General features: G+C 39.0%; 1 protein-coding gene across 4 annotated transcripts in view; it reads left to right on the top strand.

The window, feature by feature from the left end:
• The first annotated feature begins 393 nt into the window (after positions 1-393).
• The window catches only part of LOC307011910 (breakpoint cluster region protein), a 56,689-nt gene continuing 43,052 nt past the window's right edge, over positions 394-14,030 (top strand). The window contains exons 1-3 of one of the 4 annotated variants that reach the window (XM_079638006.1): positions 397-617; positions 708-841; positions 997-2,385. In XM_079638006.1, the coding sequence (XP_079494132.1) occupies positions 1,017-2,385 (1,369 nt within the window). In that variant the 5' untranslated portion in view covers positions 397-617; positions 708-841; positions 997-1,016. Of the gene's footprint in view, positions 2,386-14,030 lie in introns of all 4 variants that reach the window. The other 3 variants (XM_079638005.1, XM_079638007.1, XM_079638004.1) reach the window with 3 other exon arrangements.

Here is a 14,030-nt window from a genome sequence, read left to right as displayed (position 1 = left end):
ACAAGTTCACATAACATCATACATGACAGCCACTAGAAAATGCCACAGCAGTTTACAATCACACTGTCTGTGTCAGGTGTATTAGAATAAGTTTAAACATTTCACAGAAGCGACTTTTTTTTCTTCAAATATAATTGATCGTGTCCTGATAATGTTAGGTATCTAATATCTGGTATGCAACTTAAAAGATCCTACACGATCCTATAAATCCTACACGATATCTGTTTCTGTAAATTCGTTTTGGTGGTTGCAGTAAAAACAGCTCGCTAGGTAAGCGTCGCAAACAGTTTTTGCACGTTTTCTTTGTCTTTGTAGATGAATAACCGAATCTGTGTCTTTAAACTGAGATTGACTGTGCAGTCAGTATTAATCATGTACTTGTCTAGTCCCACCTCTTCCTGCAGCAGCACTGAGAGAGAGGGAGAGGGAGAGAGAGAGAGAGAGAGAGAGCGAGAGAGCGAGAGAGAGAGAGAGAGAGAGAGGGAGCGAGCGAGCGAGCGCAGATACAGTCTGATCATACTGTAGTGACGGATAGCGATGCCAGCGGTAACCCTGCAAGAGTACAGCGTATCTCTGTGAAATATCGACGTTTGAGAGAATAACAACACAATTTTCCGGTAACTTCTTTGGATACATCATTGAAATTAAATTTCAGCGGCTAACATGACTGAGAAGTGAATTTTGTACGCGAAACTGTGTTTATAAAGGATTTTCAGTCATCGTTTGCCATATAAATGGCATGAAACGCGGATGTCAATAGATGTTTGAAGTGCACATGGATGTTGCGACTCTGCTTGTTGTGTTTATGGAGAAAATTGTGCGTCTGTCCAAGATCAGCTGAGTAAGTGTTTATCAGATGTTGAGATTATGCTATGCATGTACACAGGACAAGTTATAATTCAGCTGTAGGACATGAAGTTATAAATCACCATGGCTTTGGGTGTATTCTTACAAACAAGTGGATTTTAATGTGTCATTTTCCCCCCACTAAAAAAGTAAACCGGCAGTAAGCAATCATGGTAGAACCTGTTGGCTTTGTGGAAGCGTGGAAAGCTCAGTTTCCTGACTCAGAACCTCCTGAGATGTCTTTGAACTCTGTTGGAGACATTGAGCAGGAGTTGGAGAAATGCCGAAACTCTATTAGGCGACTGGAGATGGAAGTGAACAAGGAGCGTTTTCGAATGATCTACCTGCAAACACTTCTGGCCAAAGAGCGGAGGAGCCATGACTCTCAGCGTTGGGGCTTCAACAGGGTCTCGCAAGGTGAGCGTAAGCCGGCGTCCACGGACGTCCATCCCCAGAAAGCTGATGAGGGCAGGTGTCTCCCAGCCAAACTGAAGCACACGACCGCAGCAGAGGAGAGTCGTGAGTCTCAGCCGTGTGTTGAGGTGGGGGGATGTGATATCTCAGACCTGGACAGGCAGAAAAACAGAGATGGTGAGACTGACTGGATGTCTCCATACAAAAAAAGGAGTGTTGAAGCTCCACTCAGACCCATTGCTTCACGTGGACCTGCACATCATGAGGCGGATGGCGTTTCAGAGTCTCCACCGAAGGAAAAAGCCACCCCGGGGTTGGGAGTCGCTGCACTTCGGTCAAACTTTGAACGCATTAAGCGAGCCAATTCCCAAACATCTAGCGAGGGGAAAAGCGAGAAGCCTTACTACGTCAATATGGAATACCACCAAGAAAAGGGTCTTGTCCGGGTCAATGATAGAGAAGTCTCAGAGAAGATAAGTAGTTTGGGCAGTCAAGCTATGCAGATGGAGCGCAAGAGGTCTTTGCATTCTGTCCCGGGTAATCTGTCCACTGCTTTCGGGGATGTCAATAAGCCAGAGCGGTCACATGAAAGAGCAACAGAGAGTGGCTACAACTGTGAGTACGATGAGGCTGACCTAAACTCTGGGTTCCTCAAGGACAATTTAATTAGACTTAATGGAAGAAGAGCAACTCCGCAGAACTGGCACCAGTCGGACTGTCAGCCCTATACGACCGTTTATGTGGGGGGCATTATGGGAGATGGAGAGGAACTGCACTTGACGTGGCCCAGGCGGTCTTACTCACCTGGGAGTTTTGAGGATGGATACACGCCAGATTGCAGCTCCAATGAAAACCTGACATCCAGCGAAGAAGACTTCTCCTCAGGGCAGTCCAGCCACGTGTCCCCGAGCCCCACCGCCTACCGAATGTACCGAGAGAAGAGTCGCTCTCCATCCCAGCACTCCCAGCAGTCATTTGAGAGCGGCAGCCCTCCTACCCCACAGTCCCAAAAGCGTCTCAAGCAACAGCTAGCGCTCTCCGAGGCTAATGTTGTTGGTGTCCGCAAGAACTGGCCCACTGACGGAAGCTCCAACAACTTCAGCAACAGTTTCCATGGAGATTTAGGTAAGACAACATTCTTGCAGTGTTTACTTTTGTATGTCCTGTAGGGTTTGTTTGGTGGGCCTTTCGTAGGATTTCACTTTCCCACAGTGGGAACATATTGAGAAGAAAAGGCTCCAAGATCCATTGTAATGCCATTTTATGCTTGATATTGGTCTTTTAAGGTCATTACTCGCTTTTGTGCAACCCTTCTAACATGTATCTGATTTTGTTGTCATGTTGAGTATTACAGGGGTTTCAAACTTTTGGATGCCAGTTATGATGACCCCCTTGTGGAGCATTCCCTTCTTAAAATATATTGGCATAGGCCTGCACATTTTCATTCATAAAGGCCTTTTAAAGAATTGTTTCCAAAATGTAAGACTAGGCTTTTATGTTATCACTTACTAAATCTAAAGCAAATTATTAAAATATTATTTAGAAAATATGTATTTTGCTTTAATTGGATGTGTATTTAAAAATATTTAACATATTAATATATAAAATATTTGAAAAATATTTTTGCTCAAAAAAATCAGGGCAGGGCAGTTTTGGCCAGCCTGTATAAAACAGAATGAAACCGTAATATCATCAGATTTGGTAAATGTGTTGCCAACTTTAGATTTATAACATTTATTACATTTAAAAATATTTAGTTAATATCTTCATTTTAGAAATGATGACCTAAAAATGCATTTTTATAAAAGCTTATTTTTTTTATTTCTCTCTTAAATTTCCCTACTGTCCTCAAGCACCCCTAAAGTTTGAAACCCCTGGACTTTTAGGCAGATAATGAGGCAAATCCATGTTGTGTTTGTCGTTTTTTAACAACAGTAGCAACCCTCTACTTTATTTCTTCTTTGTGTTAGCTCTCCATGAGGTTTCTCCCTTTCCTTATCTCGCTGTCATGATACGACTGGTCTGATCTGCAGTGTTTGAGGCCAAGAATGGCCCGAGGCAGTGCAGTCACTCGCTCTCTGTCCACCCAGAGTGTTTATGCATCACTTCACATTAATGTTGTTGTCCTGCCGAGGGCTAATTAACCTAAAGGGGTCGTCTACTATGGTGAATTTAGCAAGGCTTTTTGTTGGGGGAGGGGTGAAAGACAAGAAACAAATTAAGAGAAGGACTGAAGATACAGAATGTCAATTGAGCAGACATCTGTGGTTTTATTGGTTTGAATGGAAACACACAAGGAATGCTTCTTCATTTTAAATGCGACTTGAATGGTCACCATGCGAATGGCATGTAGCTTTATGTTAGCTAATATTCAGTCTTGTTTTCCTCATGACTTGAGGGTCAATGCAAAGAAGAGGTTATTTGAAGCAGGGTCAGTGTGAAGCAATCTTGCATTTAGAAATAGTTTTGCTTTTAATCATTTCATTTTCAAATGCATTTGCACTCTTTTGTTGTTCGTGCTTGTTTCAGCAAATGTTAACACTCATGTTCTGTTCAGATTGCATTTATGTTTAGGGTCCCAGAGACCCCAGTGATATAACACTGTAAAAAAATTATTAATACGTTTTTTTTAAAGTCAGTTTAATGCAATTTAAGTTGAAATTACTTAAACATTCAATTGATTTGTGTTTAAAAATTTACTTTTTAAGCAACTTTTTTACAGTGTACTCTTCAAAAGTGACAGCAAATACCTTTGCAAAAGATTTCTATTCTTTTTTATTTTAACTTTTTAAAATTGTATTTCCTCAAAATGTTTCTCGCAGTATCCACAAAAATATTAAGCAGCTCAACAGTTTTTAACATTGATAACAATAATAAGCAATAAATCAGCAATATTAAAATGATTTCTGGATCATGTGACACTGAAGGCTGGAGTAATTGCTACTGAAAAATCAGCTTTGCATCACAGGAATAAATTACATTTGAAAATATATTCAAAATCAAGAAAAAAAAATATTTTTAATTTGTAATATGTCCAAAAAAATGCTGTTTAAAAAAACAAAACAATAAATTAACTGTATTTCAAATAAATGCAGCCTTGGTGAGCATAGGATGCCTCTATCAAAAACATCAAATCTTCCCACCCCAAACTTTTGAAATCAAGTGTATGTAACATATTCTCATAGAGAACATTTTGAAGCATGTTTTCTCATTAAATTATCAAAAGTCATGTAGATATGTCATAGCAAGACATATTAACTGCTGAGCCTTAGACTCCCAAACGCCTTTACTTCCACACTTTGCCTACAATTGGAGACTTATTGTCTATAATATGTGATGATAATGAGGATATATAATATAGAGAAGACAGTACCTCTTTAAGTGACATTTTTAAGTGCACATTTGCAAAATGACAGAAACCGATAGAAGACTACAGAGCTAAGAGCCTATTTCTCTCCTATCAAGCAGAAAAGAGCTCATCAGCTCAGTCCAAGCTGTAGTTACGTAAGCAGGCAGAGAGAGCGCAGAGCTGCGAACTCAGCACGCCACAAACAAATTGCAAATGCTCAGTGTTATGTTGCGTTTTAACAGCAGGATCGTGATTTACACCAGTGAGAAGTGCAGCCGTTCTTCAGTCTGTCTCTACACTTTCTCCAAATTCTTTTCTGCAATCTTAATCGAATCCCCTCGAGCTGTTCACAAACCGCACTGTCGAGTCTTGCGAGATACTTTAAACTGCCTCAGTGAGATCCGTTACTCTGAGAGAGAGATCAGAGAGTATGATGCACAGATTTTAGTCCTCGAAAATCTCAGTCACGCTCACCTAGTGCCCGTCCCTCGTGTAAACAGCAGCGGACAGCGCAGCCACGTGCGTCTGTCAAACAAGCACATGCTGTGCCACACTGTGGTGACTGCCCTGACATTTTGGAAAATCCTCAAGGATTTAATATGAATTTACTAGGAAGTTAAAGGTACTAAGCGTCATGCATTGTATAGTCAAAAAATTAACGGTTGCATGCCAGAGGTTATTTCGCAACAAGGAAAATAGATCTTCATGGAAATCCCTTTAGGGTAACACGCCAATAATGAAAATGTTTCCTCAGGCCTCTTCTGTGGTAAAACAGTTACTTTTCAATCATGTTTTATAAATCCGCCTCGTTTTACACAGGCGATTGCTGTCGCGATCAGTCAAAAAGTGTTGTGCTTGGTGGGCTCGGAGTGGATTTGAGTTTGACTTTGTGGGCATTATGCTGACAGAACCAGCCAGTGAATGAGATCAGGTGCTTCGTACAGTTTTACTGTGTGCCATTTTTCCTGGGAAGCTAAATCTGGCAGGTTTCCCTTCCGTCAACTGGGTGTTAAAAGTCACCGGCCCTGGCAGACAACATAATCCTGCCTGTATTATTCAAATAAACAGTCCTTTGTTAAAGTCCTCCTCAACAACTCTTGAGTTACACCATGCATGGTGGCTTGAGCAAATACAAGTTTGGGTAGAATTTTTTTTTAGACTTGTGGGTTTTGCATGGCCTATCTATCTATCTATCTATCTATCTATCTATCTATCTATCTATCTATCTATCTATCTATCTATCTATCTATCTATCTATCTATCTATCTATCTATCTATCTATCTATCTACATTCTTAATTCAATTCTAAATGGTGCATCATCCTTCTGCATGGAAAGCGGTAACAGGTGGTAGTGTGTTTTATCTTTGGTTTAACATTTATTATTTTAAGAAAAGTTCTTTATTATTTGAATGTTTTGAAAACATTTCAACTTTGCAAACAGAATCTGTGGTCTGCTTTCAGTAAAGGCTTTGGGAATGGCGAGAGGTATTTGATGGCTCTTATCCCTCTTGTTGTTTTTTCCGTTTTATCATCTGCCAGAGCCCATAAATCCAACGAAAGCCTCAACATCAGAAATGCCGCTCATCCAACATCAAACGTGCACCATGTGCACATAAAACCTGACAGCAGTAGTGACCGCTGCTTGTAATTTGCTTCTTTTCAAACAGTCTACTTATGTGGTCAGTTAAGCTGAAATGTTGCACTACCGATGCCCTAAGACACACTAACTGGCCCTTTTTGTAAGTGTGACTGTTTGCGTGTCACCTGTTGTCCTGGGGGTTGGACTGTGTAAACGGGGGCAGGGCTGAGACCCGGCTGGCGTGGGTCCAGCTGGCACGGGCCTCAGAGAAACCCTGCATCACCATCACCAGCTGCAGGGGAAAGAGCGGATCTTTTTCACTGTCATTTGATGGGAGGAGCTTTTCTCACAGAATCATAATGGTGTGTTATTTTACATAGCATAGGTGTAAATGCATATATAGGGAGATACTGTGTTTGGGAAGGAAATTTTGAAGCTTGTCCTGTATTTATTTATTTATTTTGAGTGTAACTTTACAACGACAATTTGAACAGTTAAGAGGAACACCTGACAAAAGGAAATAGATAGATGAATCCCAAAGATTCTCAACAAGCAGATGTGATAGACACAAGTCTGTAAATTGCAGTGTACCACCAAAAATGCCTCTTCCTTTTTACACAATGTGTTTGCTTATGTCACAAAGGCAGAATAGTCTCTTGATTACAGAGGACGATGTCAATGACGGAAATAGTTGCAATGGGGCCCTGTTGGCAAGAGTAAACGGCAGCATCATGAAGCTATTCCAGTGGTGGTGTTATTTCAAATGGACACCGAAGAACCGGCTTTTCTGGGGTTTGCAGTCAGTGTTTTTCTGGTTTCCTGTGAATTCTGTTGACTTTTTAAATGGGTTTTAAAGTCGTTCCCTACCCTTTCCACTTTCATAATGTCAGATATTTCAGATGAAACAGGATATTCAACAAGAAAATAAACTCCTGGTCAAGAATTTGGGGTATGTTTAAAAAAAAAGACATTTATACTTTTATTCAGCAAGGACTTGCTCAATTAAATTGATAAAAAGTGATAAAGACATTTACCTATAAAAATACAAAGGATTTATGTTTAAAATAAATGCTGTTCTTTTGAACTTTATATTAATCAAAGAATACTAAAAAAAAATGATCACTGTTTCCACAAAAATATTAAGCAGCACAACTGTTTTGAACATTATCTGTTTCCATCCACCTATTTTTTTTTATGTGCATTTTGGGATACTGCATAACAATCGCTGGATGAAACACCAAGATGCACATACATTCCAAAAATGTGCATAAAAAGCGTATTCAATTGAGGTTGATAAAAAAAAATTCCGATAAGAAAAACTATGATGGAAACGCATTTACCGAATAAATCCCTCGAGGCTCAACAAAAAACTCACGTGACCACCTCAACAGAGGATGTGATTGAATAAACTGGACTAACCAGCGGGCCAGTATCATTGCACAGCATCTCAAATGTTGCTTTTGGTCATTCTGAAATGCCTGAGCCAATGTCTGTCATCAAAATGATTTGGTTTAAGTCCCAGAACCGCCTCACACGATTACGTTCCCAAACACCAGCATCCGAACGCAAGAAAACATGACAGTTTATTGCGTTTCGTCTGTGCGCTCTGAGACGCAAGTCATTTATGATGAGGGAAAAAAGAGCCACTGTGGCTTCCACAATTGCAGCAACTTCCATTTTTATTATAGATAGTTTGTGCCAATTCCCCAGGAAGTGGCGATTTTGTTCTTTTAAACACATGGGATGGAAACGGTGCACATAAGTTAAACTCTCAACTTTGGATGGAATATCAGCCAATAACTAATGTGATCGATATATCGTGCATCAGGTTTCTTTATTCGGGACATTTAGCACAATCCCAGAATTGGGACAGTTGTGTGCTTCCCCGGAGATCTTGGGAACAGTGCAGTCTTTAACATGCTCTACATTGTGTGATTCTCCTCTTGCTCAGCCATGTCACCTCCCGTCCTAATTCTGCACCAGTCCCTCTGGTCTGCTACAGGACCACCCCCTCCCCTACATTTCCCCTAGCAGCGTAACCCATCCGACCTCATTTTTCTGTTCTGTCTGATCCCCTGTGATTCACAGTAACACCATAACCCTCGACATGCCTCCCTGTACTACCACAAAGGGTTTGTCCTTTTGCCTATCTTCAGATCTTCCCAATCGATGTTATCCCATAAAGCCTGCTGTATCATATTTGATACGCACATTTCTGAGGCCTCTAAATTATCAACATGAAAATCTGTTGTACACCAACTACATGCTTTCTGTCGTCTGGTTGATAGTTTATACGTGTTTTAGCAGCTAAAAGGCCTTTTTGTATAAAAAAAAAAAAAAAACGTACTGGTTTTCTTTTATAAATTAAATGTCAGAATAACTTTTATCGTTAGTGGTATTTTTAGATGAACACTAACAGCATAAGCAACTTGGGTTTGCTTGACTATCCATAAATTCTATAATGAAATCATGTTAAAATATGTCTATCAAATACGATACAACAGGCTTTGAGGAACTTTTATCTCTCAATATTCAGTGTATTTTGTTGCATTGTATGTTTTACCCCTTATATAGTCTGCTATACTGTTATAAAGATCTAATTGATTTGCATTAAAACCTCAGAAATATTTTTTTTATTTTTGGCCATATAAATATTAGCAACTGGTGTTTTTTCTCTCTTTGAGTATTAATTCCATATTCTCCTATATCATACTATATGAGCCATAAAAGCCTGATGCAAACTTTTTAAAATATATATTAGAATAATATTTAGTTAAAATACATTATAATATTTGGACTACAGCTTTTGTTTAGCTCAACTAATGAGACTTTCTTGTAAGTTTAATAAAACAAGCAAGGTCCAAAGAATACCATAAAATACAAAGTTTAACTTCTTTTTCAACTGTTCCTCTGCTTTGTGCCCTGAACCCCTCAGGGGCTTACCGAGCTTCCCTGGTGGGACTGAAAGGACCTTCTGTGCTCGTTCCCTAAAGTGTTTATGGAATGTCTCAGCTGCTTGAGAAGTGCGGTAAATACACGGCTAATGAAAAGTAAAGTGGCCCACGAGCACAGGCACTGACCCCATGGGGGCTGTTGCGCAGTCATGTGTGTGGAAAGTGGTTGGTGTAAAGTGCAGCCTGGAGGTCAGACATGTCGCCTATAAGATTTAGGATATTCTTCTGTAGTGTTATGGTAAAAGTTTCTCTTGTTATCTCAGTCTGTGATTTACCACTTTTAGGGGTTACTGTTGATACCCTCTGTGAATGTACTATATGGATGTGCAGGGCTTCAGACAAGACACAAAAAAAGCCATACCATGAAATATTTAGGAGCCAGAATACTTTTTAGATGACAAATTACCATATCACTTTATAAAGCTGGTTGTTCAGCAGCACTTCAGTTCATTGAGTGCATGCATAGCTTCTTACTTAAAGGGACACTCCACTTTTTTGGGAAATGGAACACTCCACATTTTCCAACTCCCATAGAGTTAAACAGTTGAGTTTTACCGTTCTGGGTCTGGCGGTAACACTTTTAGCATAGATCATTTAATCTGATTAGACCGTTATCATCTCTCTCAAAAAAATGACCAAAGAGTTTTGATATTTTTCCTATTTAAAACTTGACTCTTCTGTAGTTACATCGTGTACTAAGACTGACAGAAAATGAAAAGTTGGAATGAGAGTATAGTTCCTAGTCATATTGGCCTAGAAAATCGCAACTTTTCATTTCCGTCGGACTTATTAGTACACAATGTAACTACAGAAGAGTCAAGGTTTAAATAGGAAAAATATCAAAACTCTTTGGTCATTTTTTTTAAGAGAGATGATAACGGTCTAATCAGATACAATGATCTATGCTAAGCTATCCCGGCGCTCCCGCCAGACCCGGAGATCGGCTGAATGGATTCAAAAACGGTAAAACTCAACTGTTTAACTCTAGGGGAGTTGGAAAATGAGCCTATTTTCAAAAAAGTGGAGTGTTCCTTTAAAGCCCTCCTGTAGTCAATAATTTGAACCCTTTAAAACTAATCATCAAAATGACATATTTAAAAGTTTTTTTCCTGTGAAAAAATGTATTGATGTCTTAAAATAGCTTGAATGTACGTCCTTGCTTCATTTAGTGTACTCCATGAATATGTAAATTAGCCCCGTCTCCACTCAATCACACCAGCTCAGAATACCAGATCCATTTGCTCAACTTTACTGTAGTAAACGATGGTCTAGTTAACACAAACAAACTCTGGTGCAATTCGAATGAAATATGAACGCAACATGGACCAAAGACATGTAAACGAACCAAAAACAGGAAGTTGAGAACCTGAAAAGGACTAAACGCTCACATATACCCGTTTTATTTTTCGTCATAGTTGTGATGTTGCCCATCACAGTTCGGTACAGCTTGATAGTTTGGTAAAGCTGACCAATCAGGTTGTGATGTGAACATATCCCAATGCCTTTAGGTTCGCTGTTTAAAATCACAATGTGAACGCTAGACGGACCTGAACAAAAATAAAATATTCTGTTTTGGCCTGGACCAAACAAACCAAGCGAATCGAACTACAAGTGTGAACGCACCCTAACAGAGAAATTGAGAGAGTTTTTTGAGTTTCAGAGTATTTCTGCTTGTTTTGGAATAAAAGTAAAATGCTGTTGATTATGTTTCCAAAATGTCACGGAAACAAAGGTTCAAATACAGTCGATTGAAACTGGATTAAGATGGATTGTTATTTTAAATAATAACCAATAACATTTTTTGTAAAATATTTAAATGTATTTAAATATTTTGACATTTCTAAAATACCTTTATTAATTTATTTCAACAAAACCGCTTGAAAAATGTACCTGTCAGTTAATGGACTGATGCATGTCGTCTCTCTAAAGTATATGATAACAATAACAGTTCACCGCGGTGTTCATTGTTGTGTTATGGAAAAACTGTCATGCACTCTTAGTGGACACACATAAGGTTTTCCTAACTGGATTTTAAATTGTCACATATATGATATCTTGATCGTTTTAGTCACAATCTGTAGACCTGACGTGTGGTGTTGGCTGTGTTTGTGTTACTCAAGTGACTTGAGGATTTTATTAGGCTTTGATATACCCTGTTCCCACTCAGATCTATTTAAACATCTTTAATGAGCATGTTTGGTAGTCCCACCCTGATTCTCATTAGCTCTTCTCAACCTATCTGATAAATAAAGAGGATTTAATGACTGTGGTGTGGTCACTTTGATTCATCCTCCTTCATAATGAAAGCAGACGATGGACGATGGAAGTGTTTTGATGAAGCATGAGGGAACTGGCCATCAGCCAAACCAGCAGGCGGTGTGTGGTTAAACACATGCACTCCTCCGGTCCAGCAGTAGAGCCACCCTTTCCCAGGCCCTGAGTTTTTATTTTGATTCAGTATGTGGATGGGATTTGCTTATAAAGTATGTTTGAGAACTCCAAACAATTGAGTAAATTTGACCTGTACACTATCCCTTTCCACAGTGCGAAATAAGCAGAAACGTTTCACTGCTGATTTATTGGAAGGCTTAAAGCTTGAATACCGCAGAGTCTTTAGTTGCCATGCCAACCCCTGGTTTTATGTTCTTACCAATGCTTAATTGCTTAGATGGTCGGTTTAGATATTAAAATGTTGGTCAGACTAATTGTTTTCTCCTATTGTGATGACGTCACTGCACTGAAAAACGTTTTGAAGTAACTATAAGTTGTATTGTAGAGTTAAATGTTAAGAGTTACTGTCAAAAATTATTTTTTCTAAGTTGTAAATAAAACAAGTAGCCTATTGTGTGTTTACAAGTATGTTTTACAAGAAAATACTATTTCAGTCTTTCTACTTAATGTCATGTGTAATCCAATGTGTTACCTGCTGTTTCTTTCTAAATATTTGTAATGTGTACTAGCGATTTCTGAGTGAAAATTGTTTCTAGATCAATCATTTTTCAGTGCATGTGCTTCTAAGGGAGAGAGATAGAGCGTATTAATACGGTTGCAGAAAGCCATTGCTATTTTAATTCCTTTTTATGTATATTAGGCCCAGCTATGGTTTTCCACTCCCTAAATTGTCTCAAGCCAGACATTAGGGTGACACAGAATTACTAATAGCTTTTTATACTAGGAAAAAGCAAACAGGATTGGGCATTGTCCTATGTTGATGCTATATACAGTGCATAAGGCATCCCATTTATCGACCAGCCGCTATTTTTCCTCCAGAATAGATCTAAACAAATCTTGTATTGACTCCTCAACTTGGCTGCCCTAAGTGAATTGCCTTTGACAGAGGCTATTTTTTAGTTGCCTCTTGTAGCCATGCAAATGTGTCTGCGTGACTTTCTGGTAAAATCCATTTCCACTCTCACCCGCATGACCGCCCGCCTCCCCAGTGACCTTGCTGTCGAGAGCTCCATTGATTTACTGAAGAAGCAAATCCTTTTAACACCATGCCACTTTTCTCCTTACTCTCAGAGGCATCTCCTGAAATCGATGTGTGTGTGTGTGGAGTGAAGGCCAGTAGCTCCATCATTAACCCGTCCCAAACAGGTGCTGTATGTCTGAATGTAGATGTCACACTTGCTTTATCTGCCTGGGAAATATTTGTGCCGCAAGGAAACAGGGACCAAATATTTTGAAATGGCAGTAAAAGGGAAGATGATCTCTGTTTGTTTTAACCGTTTCATCAAAGTGAGTTCAGGAGAGTTCATAAAAAGTGAGAGTACCAGATTGGTTAATGCTTTGATTTGTTAATAAATATCTTTATAATATCTCTAACTCAGGTCTTCATCAGGCCAAGATAGATGGATGGATGGATGGATGGATGGATGGATGGAAAGAAATTGGATTTTGAAAAATCAAAGCATCAAACAAGTTCTTCAAAAAAAGATCTCTGCTATGACTTTACGCTCCAATTAAAAGTACTTAAACATACAATTTTGTGTATTCACATGTACAATCTTACTCTGATTATGTCTAATAACCTGACAAAGGTCATGTAAATGCCTTAAACTTTGTTCTTTTAATGGGTAAAAGTCATAAGCAGTTTAAGCAATACCCGATTGGCACACCTTCACTTTTTATTACCTTAATTTCACTTTGCATGTAAACAACTTTACTTCCTTTTAAGCGTCGTATGCAATAAACACAACGAGTCTGTTCATGTTCTGATGTCAAAACTAGAGAATAACTATTCAATTTCAGAATTGTTTTCTTGCTTTGACAAGTTTTATGAGCTGGCTTTTGATAGTTATCTATCTTTTGTTGTACAATGACTGAAAGCATGTTTATTTTCTAAAACATTTCCCATCATCCATCTTCGAAATATACGTATAGTTTCATTGCAGCACTGTGACCATGTGCTACCTTCCAACATGTCATTCAATTCTTCATTTATGCCAGTTATGAAAACATCTACATTGAGCAACTCCAGACTTTGAAGTGTGAAGTGAAGTGAGTGAAGTGTGGAGATGTTTACAATTCCAGCTTACACAGAAAGACATAAGTGGGTGTGTTCCCAGAGGCCTGTCGTCATGGAATCTGACTGAGGGGTTAAACCCATCCGAATAAACGCATTCTGTCCTCCCACATTTACCTGGCACGGCTGTTAGCCTTTTTATATCGTAATGTGAAAAATGAAGATTGAGAGCGTCCAATGTGAAGGTCATATTTGAAAATAAATTGTCTGTCTTCATTCCTACAAGCCTTTTAATAGACCTTGTGAAATATATTAAGAAATACCTGTTTCTGTCATTGACTCCCTTTGTACAAGTTCTGTGTTTGTCGAGGGGAGGCTGGACATGTTGAAATGAAAAATGATGGTGAGCTGCGACTGAATAT

This window comes from Phoxinus phoxinus (genome assembly GCF_949152265.1).
Source record: "Phoxinus phoxinus genome assembly, chromosome: 15".
NCBI lineage: Eukaryota > Metazoa > Chordata > Actinopteri > Cypriniformes > Leuciscidae > Phoxinus > Phoxinus phoxinus.
The sequence above is the reverse complement of the archived record's forward strand: the minus strand, read 5'-3'. Positions and strand labels throughout refer to the sequence as shown.